The sequence below is a fragment of the Rana temporaria genome, chromosome 2 (assembly GCF_905171775.1).
Source record: "Rana temporaria chromosome 2, aRanTem1.1, whole genome shotgun sequence".
Classification (NCBI taxonomy): Eukaryota; Metazoa; Chordata; class Amphibia; order Anura; family Ranidae; genus Rana; species Rana temporaria.
This window is the reverse complement of record NC_053490.1, coordinates 130,498,261-130,513,038: the sequence shown is the minus strand read 5'-3', so window position 1 is coordinate 130,513,038 and position 14,778 is coordinate 130,498,261. Positions and strand designations below refer to the sequence as shown.

General features: G+C 40.9%; 1 protein-coding gene across 1 annotated transcript in view; it reads right to left on the bottom strand.

The window, feature by feature from the left end:
- The window catches only part of GLS2 (glutaminase 2), a 129,198-nt gene that overhangs the window by 14,349 nt on the left and 100,071 nt on the right, over positions 1-14,778 (bottom strand). Inside the window, exons 11-15 of the mRNA XM_040339347.1 lie at positions 13,448-13,498; positions 9,542-9,718; positions 8,628-8,759; positions 5,482-5,574; positions 4,838-4,899 (exon numbers count right to left, since the gene is read on the bottom strand). Of these exons, the coding sequence (XP_040195281.1) occupies positions 4,838-4,899; positions 5,482-5,574; positions 8,628-8,759; positions 9,542-9,718; positions 13,448-13,498 (515 nt within the window). The remainder of the gene's footprint in view (positions 1-4,837; positions 4,900-5,481; positions 5,575-8,627; positions 8,760-9,541; positions 9,719-13,447; positions 13,499-14,778) is intronic.

The window sequence follows — 14,778 nt, the reverse complement described above, 5'->3', positions numbered from 1 at the left end:
GCCGCCTACTAACACAGGGGATCATGTTACCAGACTGGAGTGGACTAAAAATAAATGTGTCCACAAATCTTTTTACACAGGTTAGGCAATATGGGTAGCAGGCAGTGGCATCTCGAGCTTTCATATATAGGGGGGACAACTATAAAATGCAAATATATATTATATATATATATATATATATATATATATATATATATATATTTATCTCTTCTGAGGCCCTTTACTACGATCCCACAATGGGCCCTTTCATATGTTCTGCACTGAGCTCCCTTCCTACTATACTGGAGCCCCCCAGGGTGGCAGAAAACAAGAGCTATATGTCACCAGCACACCAAGAAAATATAAGGGTCCAAAGCAGTGGGAAAACTATCAGGGTTGCAAATGATGTCTTGCCACCGGGCCCTGGTGTTTTGCCACTGTGGGGATCCCCAGTTGTCCTGTCCCTGCTATTGACAGCGCTGGGCTGGCATCTGTCTCCTTGGCAGCGGCGGCAGTCTATTAGGACCTAGTGCTGGTGACATTATGGGTGCATGCAGGGGAAGGCTGGCACTATTGGTTGTAGAGAGCCAAGCCCCCAGCTGGTCACCTAGCAGCAGTAATGATGTATAACCTTCTCTGTTGACATGCTGATCGGGATGTGATCCAGGTGATGCTCCCAGTCAGATCTAATAAACACAGTATTTATTAGCATTAAGAGTACAACCACATATATATAATCAACCGTATGTTCAGCAGCCATGTGGGCTCGATGCCTGTAAAGTGTGGGCTTTGATCAATAAAATCACTTTTTTTAACACTAGGATTTGACTAGGAGCATCACCTGGATTGGATCAGCATTTCAGAGAAGGCTCCACTGCTGCTAAGCAACCTGCAGGGAGCTACAATCAATAGAGAGGGGCTCATGTGTGTTTGAAATCCCACATGCTCGATCCCGCCAGGAAGTCGACACTCCACAGTGCTAATCACAGCCAGTGAGACATTTCCTGATCTGTGCAGCTGCAGACCGGGAAATGTCTCACTGCCTGTGATTAGCACTGTGAGGTGTGCGCTTCCTGGCAGGCTCTGGCATGTGGAATTTTGAACTTGCCCAGCCCATCTCTAACAACAAATTGTGCTGGCCCTCCTGTACATCAGCCCCATAAAGTAACCACCGGGTTCCTATGTGCTGCCGCCGCTGCCATGGGGACAGAGACCTGCGCTGTAAATAGCCGGGAGAGGAGAGCAACTCTGGTTGTTCCACCACTGGTCCACACTGGGAGGATTCCCCCATCCACCTATGTGTAGTTGGGGGAATATAATTGCTGGGCAGGAGGGATATTCCCCTGTCATCACTGTCTGTGTTGATGGGGGAATCATGCAAGTTTCTTTCCTGCAATCTGTGGATGCAGGAAAGAAATTTGCACCATATATTACCTGCCTAACTGAAAGTGAAAGTAAATTGTGAATGTCTTGAAAGAACAGGAGAGGGGGAGGGAGACAGATGGGGGAGAGAAGGGATGGACATAATTCAGTTCAAGAATTACAGTGTACTGCAGTGCACACACTTACCCACTGTCCATGCTAGAATCTCAGACATCATTCACACACTGCCAGGAATGCTGCTGATTTTCATATTTTCCGCCCACACATCCCCTCTCTTCAGATACAGCACACCGGGATAGTGTGTGCGGGCCTGAAAGGAGGAGTAGGAGGAGGAAAAGCTGTATTCCTTCCTGCTCGTATGTGAGGAGAGTGAGGGGGGGGTGGCTGGACTCGCTGGGCTGTGAAAGCGTGTCATAGACTGACACTCGGCTCAGCTTGCAGTCACCACTCTCGGAATTTACAGGCTGGTTCTCCTGTCCTAAGGACGGGAGAAATCTGTCTGTTTTTTCAGTAACTGAGATGAATGCTTGGCCCCCCACCCCACAGTGCTCATGGAGTCCTTCCTGCAACTCGCTCTTCTCCTTGCCAATGAGGATGCAGGGGAAGGAGCAGATCGGGCGGCTGTGGTTGTGTGAGCGCTCGCATTATGCAGTGTCAGTGAGCAGAGGGAGGGGGAAGGAATCCCCCGCAGAGCTGACTTGGGACGCTCTCCCTCTCAGGAGAGACTGTTACTCCAGCGGCGGCCCGATTTTGTTGGGGGGCACATGGTGGGGCACAGCATAATGTTGAGGGGGGTCAGGGCCCCCTCTGGCCCCCCTAGGGACGCCATTGGTAGCAGGAAGGGGGAGAGAAACATTTTAGGACTAGTTATTGTTAGACAAAGGTCATGTGTCTGTCACAGGTTTCTCATACTTCAAGTGGAAAGATACCTACTCCTAAATGAACGCAGCTCTATTTACATTCATGAATTTTAATTTCTATTCATTTTTGTCTACATATTTATTTTAAAGCATATGGTTAATTTCCTTTTCTTTCTACATCCTAGTTTCTGCTTGTTAATATAATATGCATTATTACCATATACAGTATATATAATGCTGTCATGTTTTAAGGTAGTGTACAGCATAATGGATCAAACAAGGGAGGCAGTACAGGTAATACAGTATATAAAATATTGTGAAGACTAGTACATATTGTTTTTTAACCATCTGAAGCAGTACCAAGAAAAACTGGGAAAATGGATAGTGTCTATAACAAACACCAGATGGTTCCTCCAGCTACACTAAAAAGCACTGGAAATAAGTCACTGGGAATAGAATGAATGCTGTAGACCACACATCCAAACCCAACATTTCCAGGTATATGCAAAGAAAAAAGTAGTACTTGAAATGCTTATTTGCAGTGTTTCCATAATTATACTTTTTCCCTTGCAATGTGACCTTGCTAGAAAATTGCGCCGACCAAAAACACATGCACACCTCCCTACATAACCTTTTAGGGAGAGGCTGGAGGAGGACAGAAGGTGAATATTACAGTGTCACTTGAATGACAAAGCGGAGTCTGCTGGAGCTGTTGACATCACATCCAAGATGCTGTCTTTTTTTTTTTTTCAACTACTGTTACGCATTACGACGTCCGTTACGGCCCTACCAGCATGTCTTTATATATGTGTGGGGGAGGCTTTTACAGATAAATAACATACATAAAATATGTTAAATGCACATATAATCTTATGGGAAGATTTTGTTGAAATGATTTGTTTGGTGACAGGTTCTCTTTACAACCTATTCTGTCCTACACACGGCTGTCTTTAATATTGATTGGACCCAGGGCAAACTTTTTTTGCCCCCCACCCGAATTAGATTAGTTGCCAGAGGATGCAGCATACCATTACCGCCCACTGACTGGTTGCTGGTGGTTACAGCACACATTATGGCTCAATGATTAGTTGCTAGAGGTTACAGCACATAATTTCTGCTTGCTGAGTGGTTGCTAAAAGTTACTGCACATCCGTACTGCTCACTGCTGATTGGTTACTATAGTTTACAACACATCATTACAGCTCACTGATTGGTTACAGCACATCATTATGGCTCACTGATTGGTTGTTGAAAGTCACAGCACATCACCTCCTCACTGCCTGCACACCATGGACTGGGGGATGAGGAGTAACTGGACACAATTAACCCTTTTATTGCTGGCAGATGAGATCCCAGTTGGAAGTGCATGATTAACCCTTTAAGATCTGTGTTGGAAGTATGATTAACCATTTCTTTGATAGTAGAACCCTAGTGAGAATGCATGATATTTCCAGCAGGGATCTTCTAGCATTGAAAGGGCTATCACGTGCGTCTCCTGGGATCTACTATCTCCACTTAGTAGCTGCCACAGCACATATCTTTATCCAGTCTGCTTTGCAGCCTGACTAAAGTCAGCCATAGACGGTTCAAATCTCAGCCAGTTCAGCAGGAACCGGCCAAAATTCAAACCATGTATGGGTAGGCTGAATGTACCCAAGTTGATCAATCGAACAACTTGGGTACAACCAGCCTGCAGGATTTTACATTTGATTATTGCTAGCGCCTGTTATAGCCGCTAGCAATATTCAATGCATTCTCCTGGTGGGGATGGCTTTTTCCACCCCCCCGCTGAAAGAATACAATAGCTCCGGAGGAGGGGTTCCCTCCCCCAATGAACACTGACTGTGTTGATGGGGAAATCAAGTGAATTTCACACCTGCAATCACATTTTATGCCCCTCGCGTCTCTTTTGATTGGCTGCTTGTTCTGCTTAACCAGAGGGAGGGGGAAGAACAAGCAGCGATTAGACAGTGCCAGGTTCTGGCAAGAGGAGGGGGGCAAGCGGGTTGCAATTACACAGACAACCCACAGCTGCACTCCTCCCCTGTCATAGCACAACTGACCAGAGACCCGTGGTGGCCGTGCAGCAGTGGGAGGGAAGATCGCTTAGCTACATTGATATAACAGGGAGGCCACACGGGCCCCTGTAGCTAGGAGGCTGCCTGTTCTGCTTAGCTGGAGAGAGGGGAAAGAACAAGCCGTGATTAGACAGAGCTGGCTGCTGACAGGAGGGGGGGCGAGCGGGTTGCAAGTACACAGACAACCTGCAGCTGCGCCTCTCCTTTGTCATAGCACAACCTAACCGACCAGAGACCCGCAGTGGCACGTGCAGCGGTGGGAAGGGAGATTGCTCTGCTACACTGATAACAGTGAGGCTGCTTGGGCCCCTGTAGCTAGGAGCGACCCAAGATATTACATCTATGGAGGGCTCAAGGGCAGCTGCTTTGGGCCCCACAAAAATTAATGGGCCTGGGGAAGCTTCCCCGTTTGCCCCATCCTAAAGTCAACCCTGGTCCTACATGCAGGAAAATCCAAGTACTTGTCAATGTCAGTGTGTCTTTGTATATTTTTTTTAGGTTAGACATGTTATTGTCCATACATCTATTTAGTCTCACCTCCTCATAGCGGAGACATCACCACTATAGGCAGCAAAAAGAAGGTTCACCACTGTTTTCTGCTACAAACAGAAGAATTACAATATTAATAATGTCTTTGATTATCTGCATAAAAAAACAAGAAGAAACAAAAAGAAACAAAAACCCATATCAATAAAACCAGTTCTTATTGCCGATTAGGGATGAGCCTAACACCCCCCGGGTTCGGTTGGCACCAAAACTTGCGAACAGACAAAAAGTTTGTGCGAACAGTCGAACACCATTAAAGTCTATGAATGTGAAAAATCAAAAGTGCTAATTTTAAAGGCCTATATGCAAGTTATTGCCATAAAAAGTGTTTGGGGACCCGGGTCCTGCCCCAGGAATTTTTTTTAACCCCTTATTAACCCTTAATTTACTCGAATCAGCCCTAATTTACTCCCTATTCTCCTTTTCCGTTTAATTATTATTTTCCTGCTGATTTTTTTTTTTCACTTCTATTTTATAAACTAAACTTAAACTATTAATAATTAAAACGCCTGCTCCTTTACTGCAACTGGCAGGGAGATCTTTGTCTCAGCTTAGAGCTGCACTGCAAGTTATACCTGGATCCCTCCAACTACACTTATGAAAATAAATATGTCAACACATAAATATTATAATACCTGTTTTTCACTTCTCTCCTTGCGGGGATCAAGTTTTCTTACACAGTGCCTTAAGTTGTCATAATTGTGGAAATTGAAGACAGAAACCAGTTCCTGGAGTAAAACAAACAATTATATTGAACACGATTGATAGATACTATAGTTCACAGTAACAAGAGCTCCTAACATTATTGTTGCACTTAGACTTCAGCTTGCTAATGCTGTACTGAAAAGCAAAACGTGCCACAAGCATCTTCAAAGCTTTCAACAAGCTTCCAGCAGCGTGGCTAGGTACGAAGAGGAGGGGGGAGGGATTTTTTTTTAAGAATAGTTCGACTTTTCTTCCATTTTATAGGAAAATTATGTTTGGGTCAAGTTTATTCATTTCTTTTTTAGGTTATAGGTTTTACATTGATATTATTTATCGGTAATCTAGTAGGAAATCATAGATAAAGCTGCATGCTTTCAGGTTTGCTTTGTCCAAATAAGGCTCTGAAAGATGCTGTGTGCAGGAATGGGGAGCAATGATTAACTTTACTGACTCATAAATTTGCGTGTGTAAATTTCACCTTGAGCTACTGAGCTTTGCAAAAAACTGAGCAAAAGTTAAGGAAAAACTGCAAAAATAGGTACAGGAATCTAAAGCTCCACCTACTGTCTTAAGAATACAGAGATGTACCTAACTGGTGCACACAACAACTGGTGCAGCTGTGCATGGTAACCAATCATCTTTTAACTTCAGCTTGTTCCAGTAGCTTGGACAATAAAACCTAGAAGCTAATTGGTTACCATGTACAGCCACACCAGATTTTGTGTGCACCAGCTTTAGTAAATATCCCCCATATTTTTATTTATTTTTTCCCCCATAGGTTTGATATGCAATTCTTCATATCTACCTGACTATAAAATATATCTTTAGCTTTTTTTTTTTTAGTCCTCACTACAATGAAAAAAATATATACAAAACCACTAAACACTCCCTTTGAAACACCCTTCAGCTGCATTTTGGGATTACTGAACACAGGTCTTAATAAGAGTGCTGCCTGCCACTTAAAGGAGAAATAAACATACATACTCATGTGCAATTCTCATGTATATGACTGCAGCATTGGTCCGATGCTGCTACTGTCCCCCACCGGCTCTAAGGCCAAGAATTGAGTCCCACATGACTCACTGCTCAGGTCTCAGTCTGCTCTGAGCAGAGAACGGCTGGCTCAGGCTCTCAATGGTGAGTGAGGCTGAGCCAGCTGCCGGTCCGGCTGATTTTGGGTGACTGTCGCCTGTGACCCAGACCCTTTAAAACAAACTATTTACAAGTTTTATTGCTTAAAGTGAAAAAAAAACTAACACTATCTATTCTTAAAAATGTCTAACCCACCCCCACCTATTATGCCTAGCCCTGTATAAAGAAAGATGCATGTACTTACTTATTTTTAATCTGCATCTGTCCAGTCGTGTGATCCCGCAGCTCTGGCTCCCCGGTGTAAGTGAGCGGCTGCTGCAAGGAAGAGAGGGACACTGACAACTGCTAGGCCATCGGAGCCTATGAGTGATGTCACAGCTCTTAGAATTCCTAGCTTTTGTTGAGTGCTTCCTGAACATGAGCTGCAAGATCACTTGACCAGACTGGAGTGAATTCCCCTGATGAAGTAATTATGATCTAGGACAGAGCTAGGAAACAGCAAGTCTATGAGAAGCTCTGGGAGTTTGACAGAGGAGACACCCACAGATGCTAAATAAACTCATATGCCTGCAAGCTTTCAATTGTGTGCACAATTTGGGTTTACAGTATGATGTTAATGAACTATTTGTTTTTTATTAAATAGTTTTACATTTATGGTGAGCACTATGTAGCATTTTCTTTCTCTAACATGCTGAGTTTAAAAAAAAAAATTGATGATATCAAGGAGGCAACCTTCTAGGTAGGCTATCAATTCATAACAAAGCTTGTCCCAGCTGAAAGGGGGGTGCCTCTACTAGACCTTTTATAAGAGTGAGAGTCCACATGAGTGGTATTGCACAGAACACAGAGACCTATTTCTATTCACCTGAAAGAAGCGACTCTATGGGCTTTATCTTTGGCAGTTGAGATTGCACACAGATTGGTTTCATGCATGGGACTGATTTATACATAAACAGTTTTGCATATTACCGAGCACAGACTATGCAATTGATTTTTATGTCACTTATATTTGATTTAGTTATTATTATATTTATTCATGTTTATTGAATATAGATGCTTAGATGATTGGATTTATTTATATTTGCTATAGTATTTTTTTTTATTCCCTTCTAGACTGTAAGCTCTAACGAACAGGGCCCTCTGATCCTTCCTGTATTGAATTGTATTGTAACTGTACTGTCTTTCCTGATGTTGTAAAGTGCTACGCAAACTGTTGGCGCTATATAAATCCTGTATAATAATAATAATAATATTTCTTTAATAAGTTGTATACAGTGGTAAAAATCAACTGCAAAATACATTTCTCATTCCCACATTGAACAAGATTTGTTAAAAATAAGTGGAGTTGATTTAAAATAGACAACTAATAGGCATTGCTTTTTCCCCAAGAAAAAAAATATTTAGCCTTTTATTTATAGTCCCATTTGTGTGATTAGTGTAAGGCACTAGGTATAGTTATGTTAGGAAAGTTTCATTCACTTTTCATATCTACTTTATAAACAATCTCCAAAAGTTGCGGTCTCACAGGAAATATACAAGCTGCCGTTTTTTGTTTTTTTTAACCAATTCTTGATAAATAAGGGTCTTATTTAGTTATTTGAGGCTTAAAGTTGCCAGTAAGCATTCAGCAGTCTCTTCTACGGTGCATTAAAATTAAAAAGTGATTTTAAATTGGTTTAAAATACTTTTTTTACATCATCCATGTAATTATTTTTTTTTACCCATTTTATTACTATACAGCTAAAGAGGAAACACATGATGTGGCTAGGTTACACTATACTAACCTTGAAGGACTGTCTAACATTCAAAGCAATTTAACTGCATTGTGTGAAGTATCAAATAGTACATTGAGCCAGTACACTGCAGCACTGTAAGCACTATGATATGAAATAATCTTGTATCCTCTCATTTTAGTCTATGTTTTACTCCCAGTGCTTAGATAAAATACCTCAATACTGATAGCAATACAATGAACAGCCCTTACTTGGCAGAAGTGAATTCCTCGTACACTGTTTCCAATTTTGTCCAGAGGAGGAGACCAACAGAAAACTCCCATTATGTTAGGCACCACCAACAAGATGGCTCCTGACACGCCAGATTTGGCAGGTAATCCCACCTGAAAGTAAAAGAATAAGCACATTTTTAATAGACTGACAAGAGAGATACACTATATTGTTAAAAGTATTGGGGCAACTACACGCACATGAACTTTAATGGCATCCCAGTCTTAATTTGTAGGGTTCAATATTACGTTTATAGCGGTATATTTATAAAGCAATGAATGTGACATTGACCAACATTATTGCATGGATAATAATATGCAGTGAATAATTCACCACCAGTGAAGTCAATCAAGTTCAACCAATAAAAAAAAATACACATGCACAGCAGCAAGTTACAGAATTGGTGTTATGGTGGAAATCTATGCCCCCTGCAAATTCACAGTCAGGGCACTGAATAGCAGTTTTTCAATTTGGCCACAAGATGGCACTAGATGTCAATTTATTTGAACAATGTACACTGCTAATTGCCAGGACTGTTGAATTCATAATAACAAAATGGATGTTTTGGACTTCCGGTTTATATGAATACGATATATAAATTGTATATCAAATATTATAGTTTGATGACCGGATATTATATGGAGACTCTAGAAAATAAATTGTATGCTAGTTGAACTAGAGATAAATTCCATTTGTTTATGTATCTAAAATGACCACATTCTTCTTCTATTATTACTACTAAACTAAAAACACTGCTGTAAATTAGCGTGATGTTGTAAAGATCCAGACACAAAGTATGTGAGGATGTCAGATACAAATGAGCCGTTTTATGAAAAGTAGGGCAAATTAAATGATACAAAAAATGCATGTATACAGTACATGGAAGCAAACTCACATTAAAGGCAAACTGTCCAGATAGGTCATACATGCCACAGGAATGCATAAGACTCAGGGTGTTCCTCACTGCTTCCGCACTTAGGACCTGCTCTCCTGTGATGGGGCAGATACCACCATTAGCTAAAGTGGCAGCAATCACACTCCCCGACTCACAAGTCACTTCAAGGGAGCAAAGCTAGATAGAAAAAAAACATAACATTAAAAATAGCAGTTGTCAGACAGCACATTATTCAACATAATGGCAAAAACGTTCCTAAAGAAATTCAGCATCAATAGACTATTGCAGCTTCCATTGCTGACCTCGCCGGTTAAAAATGGCCATTGTACAAGGGGAACAAGTATTCAGAAAATGGGTTCTTTCTCAATGCTTGCTCCAGATTAGTGCCACAGAAGCCACAAAATCTAGAGACAGCCAGGCAATTAGTATTCTTAAGTAGAGTTGGGCCAACAACCACCACCCCCCCCCCCCCCCTGGTTCGGTTTGCACCAGAGCTCCCGAACATGTAAAAAGTTTGGAACCAAGCTGCGAATTCTATGAAAGTATAGGACCCAAACTTAAAAAACTCAAAAGTCCCCATTTTGAAGGCTTATATGCAAGTTATGGGCTACAAAAAGGGTATGGGGGCCTGGGTACTGCCCTGGGGGACATGTATTTATGCACTTTTTTTTTAAAGATCGTTTTCTCAGGAGCAGTGATTTTAATGATGCAAAACAATAAATTGAAAAATTCCTTTAAATATAAATATATTGCCTGTGTAGTCCCCTTAGTCTACCTGTAAATTGGTCTGGTATGGATTTTAAGGGGAACCCACATCAAAGTAAAATAAAAAAAATTCAGGGGCTCCCCTCAAAATCCATACCAGACCCTTCTGGGGACAAGGGCCTCTTCCCGACGACCCTGGGCTGTGCTTGTGGGGGTCTGCATGTAGGGGGCTTATCAGAATCTGGAAGCCCCCTTTAAAATGCCCCCCGATGTAGATCATCACGGCGACCGCCATCACCCCTGGACCGGAAAAATAAATAAAAAAGCTCCCATACTCATTCACATGGTGGGGGGCAGGATATGGAGGTTAAAGGGGGCTTTTCTAGATTCCGATAAGCCTGCAGCCCACAGACCCCACAACCGCAGCCCGGGGTTGTGGGGAAGAGGCCCATGGGGACAAGCTGCTTTGGGGAGGGGGAAAGAGCACAGTCTGCCCCAAACAAACCCCCAATGTTGAGGGCACGTGGCCTGGTATGGTTCAGGAGGTGGCGAGCGAAGCATTCCTGGCCTGTCAGGCAGCATCCTCGGATAAGGGTCTGGTATGGATTTTGGGGGGGGGGGGGGGGGGACACCATTTTTTTTAATGCTTTCCCTGGGGGCACTTGTGCATCGACACAGACAGCAGGACTCAGTCCCTGTCCCCAGTTCCTGTGTCAGGATTGACAGTAATGGGAGTCAATCAATCCTGTTGCTATTAATCTGTCCGGAGACAGAGACAGCGGCAGGAGCTGCTGTGCTTGTGTACATCGCTGGATTAGATGAGCTCAGGTAAGGAAAAAGGTAGAGGAGTCTGGGGGGCAGCTGCAGCACAGAACAAAACCTTAAGGCTTTAGAACCACCTTAAAGTACAGGTAAATCTAAAGCCCAAAAAAATTCTGCATCGCGTAGGAAATGGTTAAAACACTATATATATATATATATATATACATCCTCATTTAGACAGTGTCCCCATTGGAAGATTTTACCTCTGTTCCTTTTCAAGTGACAATTCAAACATTTAAATTTCCCCTCACAATAGTCCTGGTAACAGGAGTGACCAGGGCAAACTAATAATGTAAATCTAACCAGCAAGGACACAGGCAGCAAAAAAACCTAATAGCAGTTCTAACCCTTATTCTATGCTCTATTCAATATTTTTAAAAAAATGGCTTTAGGTATGCTTTGTTACAATTTTTAAATAACCCTTTGTTATCACATGTGTAGGCTAGGTAGCTATTTAAAGTGTCAATAAACCCACATTCTAAAAAAAAAACTATTAATAAATGGTGTATTACATGCTGTTCATACTCTACTATGAGATTTGTTTTCTGTTTTCTGCAAAAAACATTGTTCATCCTGCTGTTCTCTATCTCCCCCTTCTGAGTTTCTATGCTGAGCATTTCCTCCCCATCACAGCTGAGCAGCCCGTGTGACTATAAAGTCACACATGTGGTCGTACACTCAGTGGTAAAGGACATCCCACTCACTCCCTCCTCCTCCATGCCCACTAACCAGATAAACACAATGGGGGCGGGCTATCACATGTAGATTGATGGAGGCTTCACCTCTCTCATTCTATGACACAGACTGGAGGGGCGTGACACAGCCTGTGACTGGTAGAAATCCACCCACACCATGTTATTGCCAAACAATAATAAAGATTTGATTTAAAATAGTTTATTGGTATTATTTATTTTTATTCTGTATTCCAAAGGCTGTTTTTTTATTTTGAACATGTGACCAGTAGCAAAGTGCTAGAAGCTCCTGCTGCTTATATTTCCTTGCAGACAGGCTGGGAAAGATCTGGGTCATGTGACAGCTGTATATCACATGGGAAAAAGATACTTAGATGTTTTTTTTTAATTAAATAATTACAATGTCATCTACATACAGAAATAAAAGGGATCATGTCAATTAAACAGTGTGTGTTTACTGTCACTAAGTCAGGGCTAGTACTTTCCTCACTGGTCAAATCTGCAGAATCTACTTAATTTAAGTCAGCTATTAGGTTCTAATAAGTTCACTCATATTAAATCTCGACTTTATTTAACCTCCCTGGCGGTATGATTCTGTCTGGAATTACGTACCAAAAGCGGTACAATTATTTTGCAAGGAAATTTGGCATTTTATACTGTAGGCCTGTAATTTTTAGAAATAACTCACTTAAATCTGACCAAGCAAGAGTCTTGTAGGCATCCTGGGTATGATTTTTTTTTTAAAACAAAATTATAAATTATAATATAATAAATAATTATAAATAATTATAACAAATAATAATATAATTATAATAAAAATTATTCAATAATGTAATCAACTCAAAATCACTGAAATTTGCTCAGTTGCAGAATTGTCGCGGTCATTATTTTATTTTTTTTATGACGAATTTCCCCACAAATCGCTATCGCACATTTCTGCAAGTGATTTTAATTTATTATCGCTGTTTTCTAGCTGATCTAAAACCATTTTTGACATAAAGGGACACTTTTGGACAATCTACAGTTTTTAGGCAGAAATGACATTTTTTATTTTTATAAAAGTACATGTAGGGCACTGGGCAGACCACTAGGGACAAGAGGGGTGTGTATTTTTTACATACAGTACTGTAATCTATAAGATTACAGTATACTGTATGTAAAGTGTTTGTTTACTTTTTTTGAATTTGGCGCCGTTCTCCGCTCCCGTGCGTCGTAACGTCGCAGGGAACGGAGATCGGCGGCACACGGGGAGACTGTGAATCGAGCGAGGAGGTCCCGCTCACTCACACAGGGGGGTGGCATCGCTGGATCCAGGGACAAGGTAAGTAACTTGCCTGTGGATCCAGCAAAAGGTAAGCCGCGCCACTGCACGTCCACCCCGAGCGTGACTCGGGGATACCGATCTTAGCATTGAAAACCAACCCCGAGTCACGCTCGGGTTTACCGCCAGGGAGGTTAACAAAATAACATAACAACTAAAAAAATCTTCCTTTTTTGTCTTTGCATGTTAGTAAAATACTATACGCTGTGATTTAATTGGTTGCTGTGGCTTATAAAACGTTATAATAAATGTACACACTATAGTTCAAAACTAAGCCTTCTACGCATCTGTCTGCTACATAATGCAAACTCATCATAAAACGGATCTTTAGTTGAAAATGTAATCATCACATGCAGGAACACTGACCTGAAAATACAAATCCAGAGCGACCCCCATGTCAGCGCTGGACGGAAAGCACTAAAGGGAGAAAGAACAAAATATTGTATTATTATATACATAAATATTTCCTGATAGACTAAAAATTAAAATGGCTCCCAGCCATATACTGAAAGGCAGAGCCAGCTGTCAATCAGGCAGCGGGATGGATCACAAAAATATTGTCGGGATCCTTCCCTGACACGGCTCTGTCCCTTCAGTTGATAGCAGGCAATAGCCCTCTATAAGCTGACTATGGGTCACAGAAGAATGAAAGTAAATGTACTCCTGTGACCCACAAGAGAAGTTCATAAAAAAAAAAAGCTTTAACCATACTTCTCTTTTAAGACTATTTTTGTTGTATTTGCTGTATGTACAAAACCAATATATCTTTGTAGAATCAAGAAGATCTATTTGACCAAAATCTTACAGATCCTCAAAAATATATATTGTATAAACCCAACCACTGAGATCTAATTTAAATGCTAATATGTTTAAGTGATTTTCAATATTTTTAAATCTGCAGCTTTCAGTAAAATAATATCTGGTTACTCTACCATAAATGGTGTCTATGGTAGTCACTTCCTGCTATAGTCGTCAGTGGCGGCTGGTGCTCCATTTTTTTGGGGGGGCGCAAACAAAACCCCAACCAAACCCCCCCCCCCCCCAATGTCACTCACAGACAATGTGACCTGCATTTAGACAGAGGGATAGATTGGATAGGACAGATAGATAGATAATTAGATAGATAGATAATTAGATAGATAGATAGATAGATAGATAGATAGATAGATAGATAATCAGACATATAATTAGATAGAGATAGATAGATAGATAGATAGATAGATAGATAGATAGATAGATAGATAGATAGATAGATAGATAGATAGATAGATAATCAGACAGATAATTAGATAGAGATAGATAGATAGATAGATAGATAGATAGATAATCAGACAGATAATTAGATAGAGATAGATAGATAGATAGATAGATAGATAGATAGATAGATAGATAGATAATCAGACAGATAATCAGATAGATAGATAGATAGATAGATAGATAGATAGATAGATAGATAGATAATCAGACAGATAATTAGACAGATAGATAGATAATCAGACAGATAATTAGATAGAGATAGATAGATAGATAATCAGACAGATAATTAGATAGATAGATAATCAGACAGATAATTAGATAGATAGATAGATAATCAGACAGATAATTAGATAGATAGATAGATAGATAGATAGATAGATAGATAGATAGATAGATAGATAATCAGACAGATAATTAGATAGATAGATAATCAGACAGAT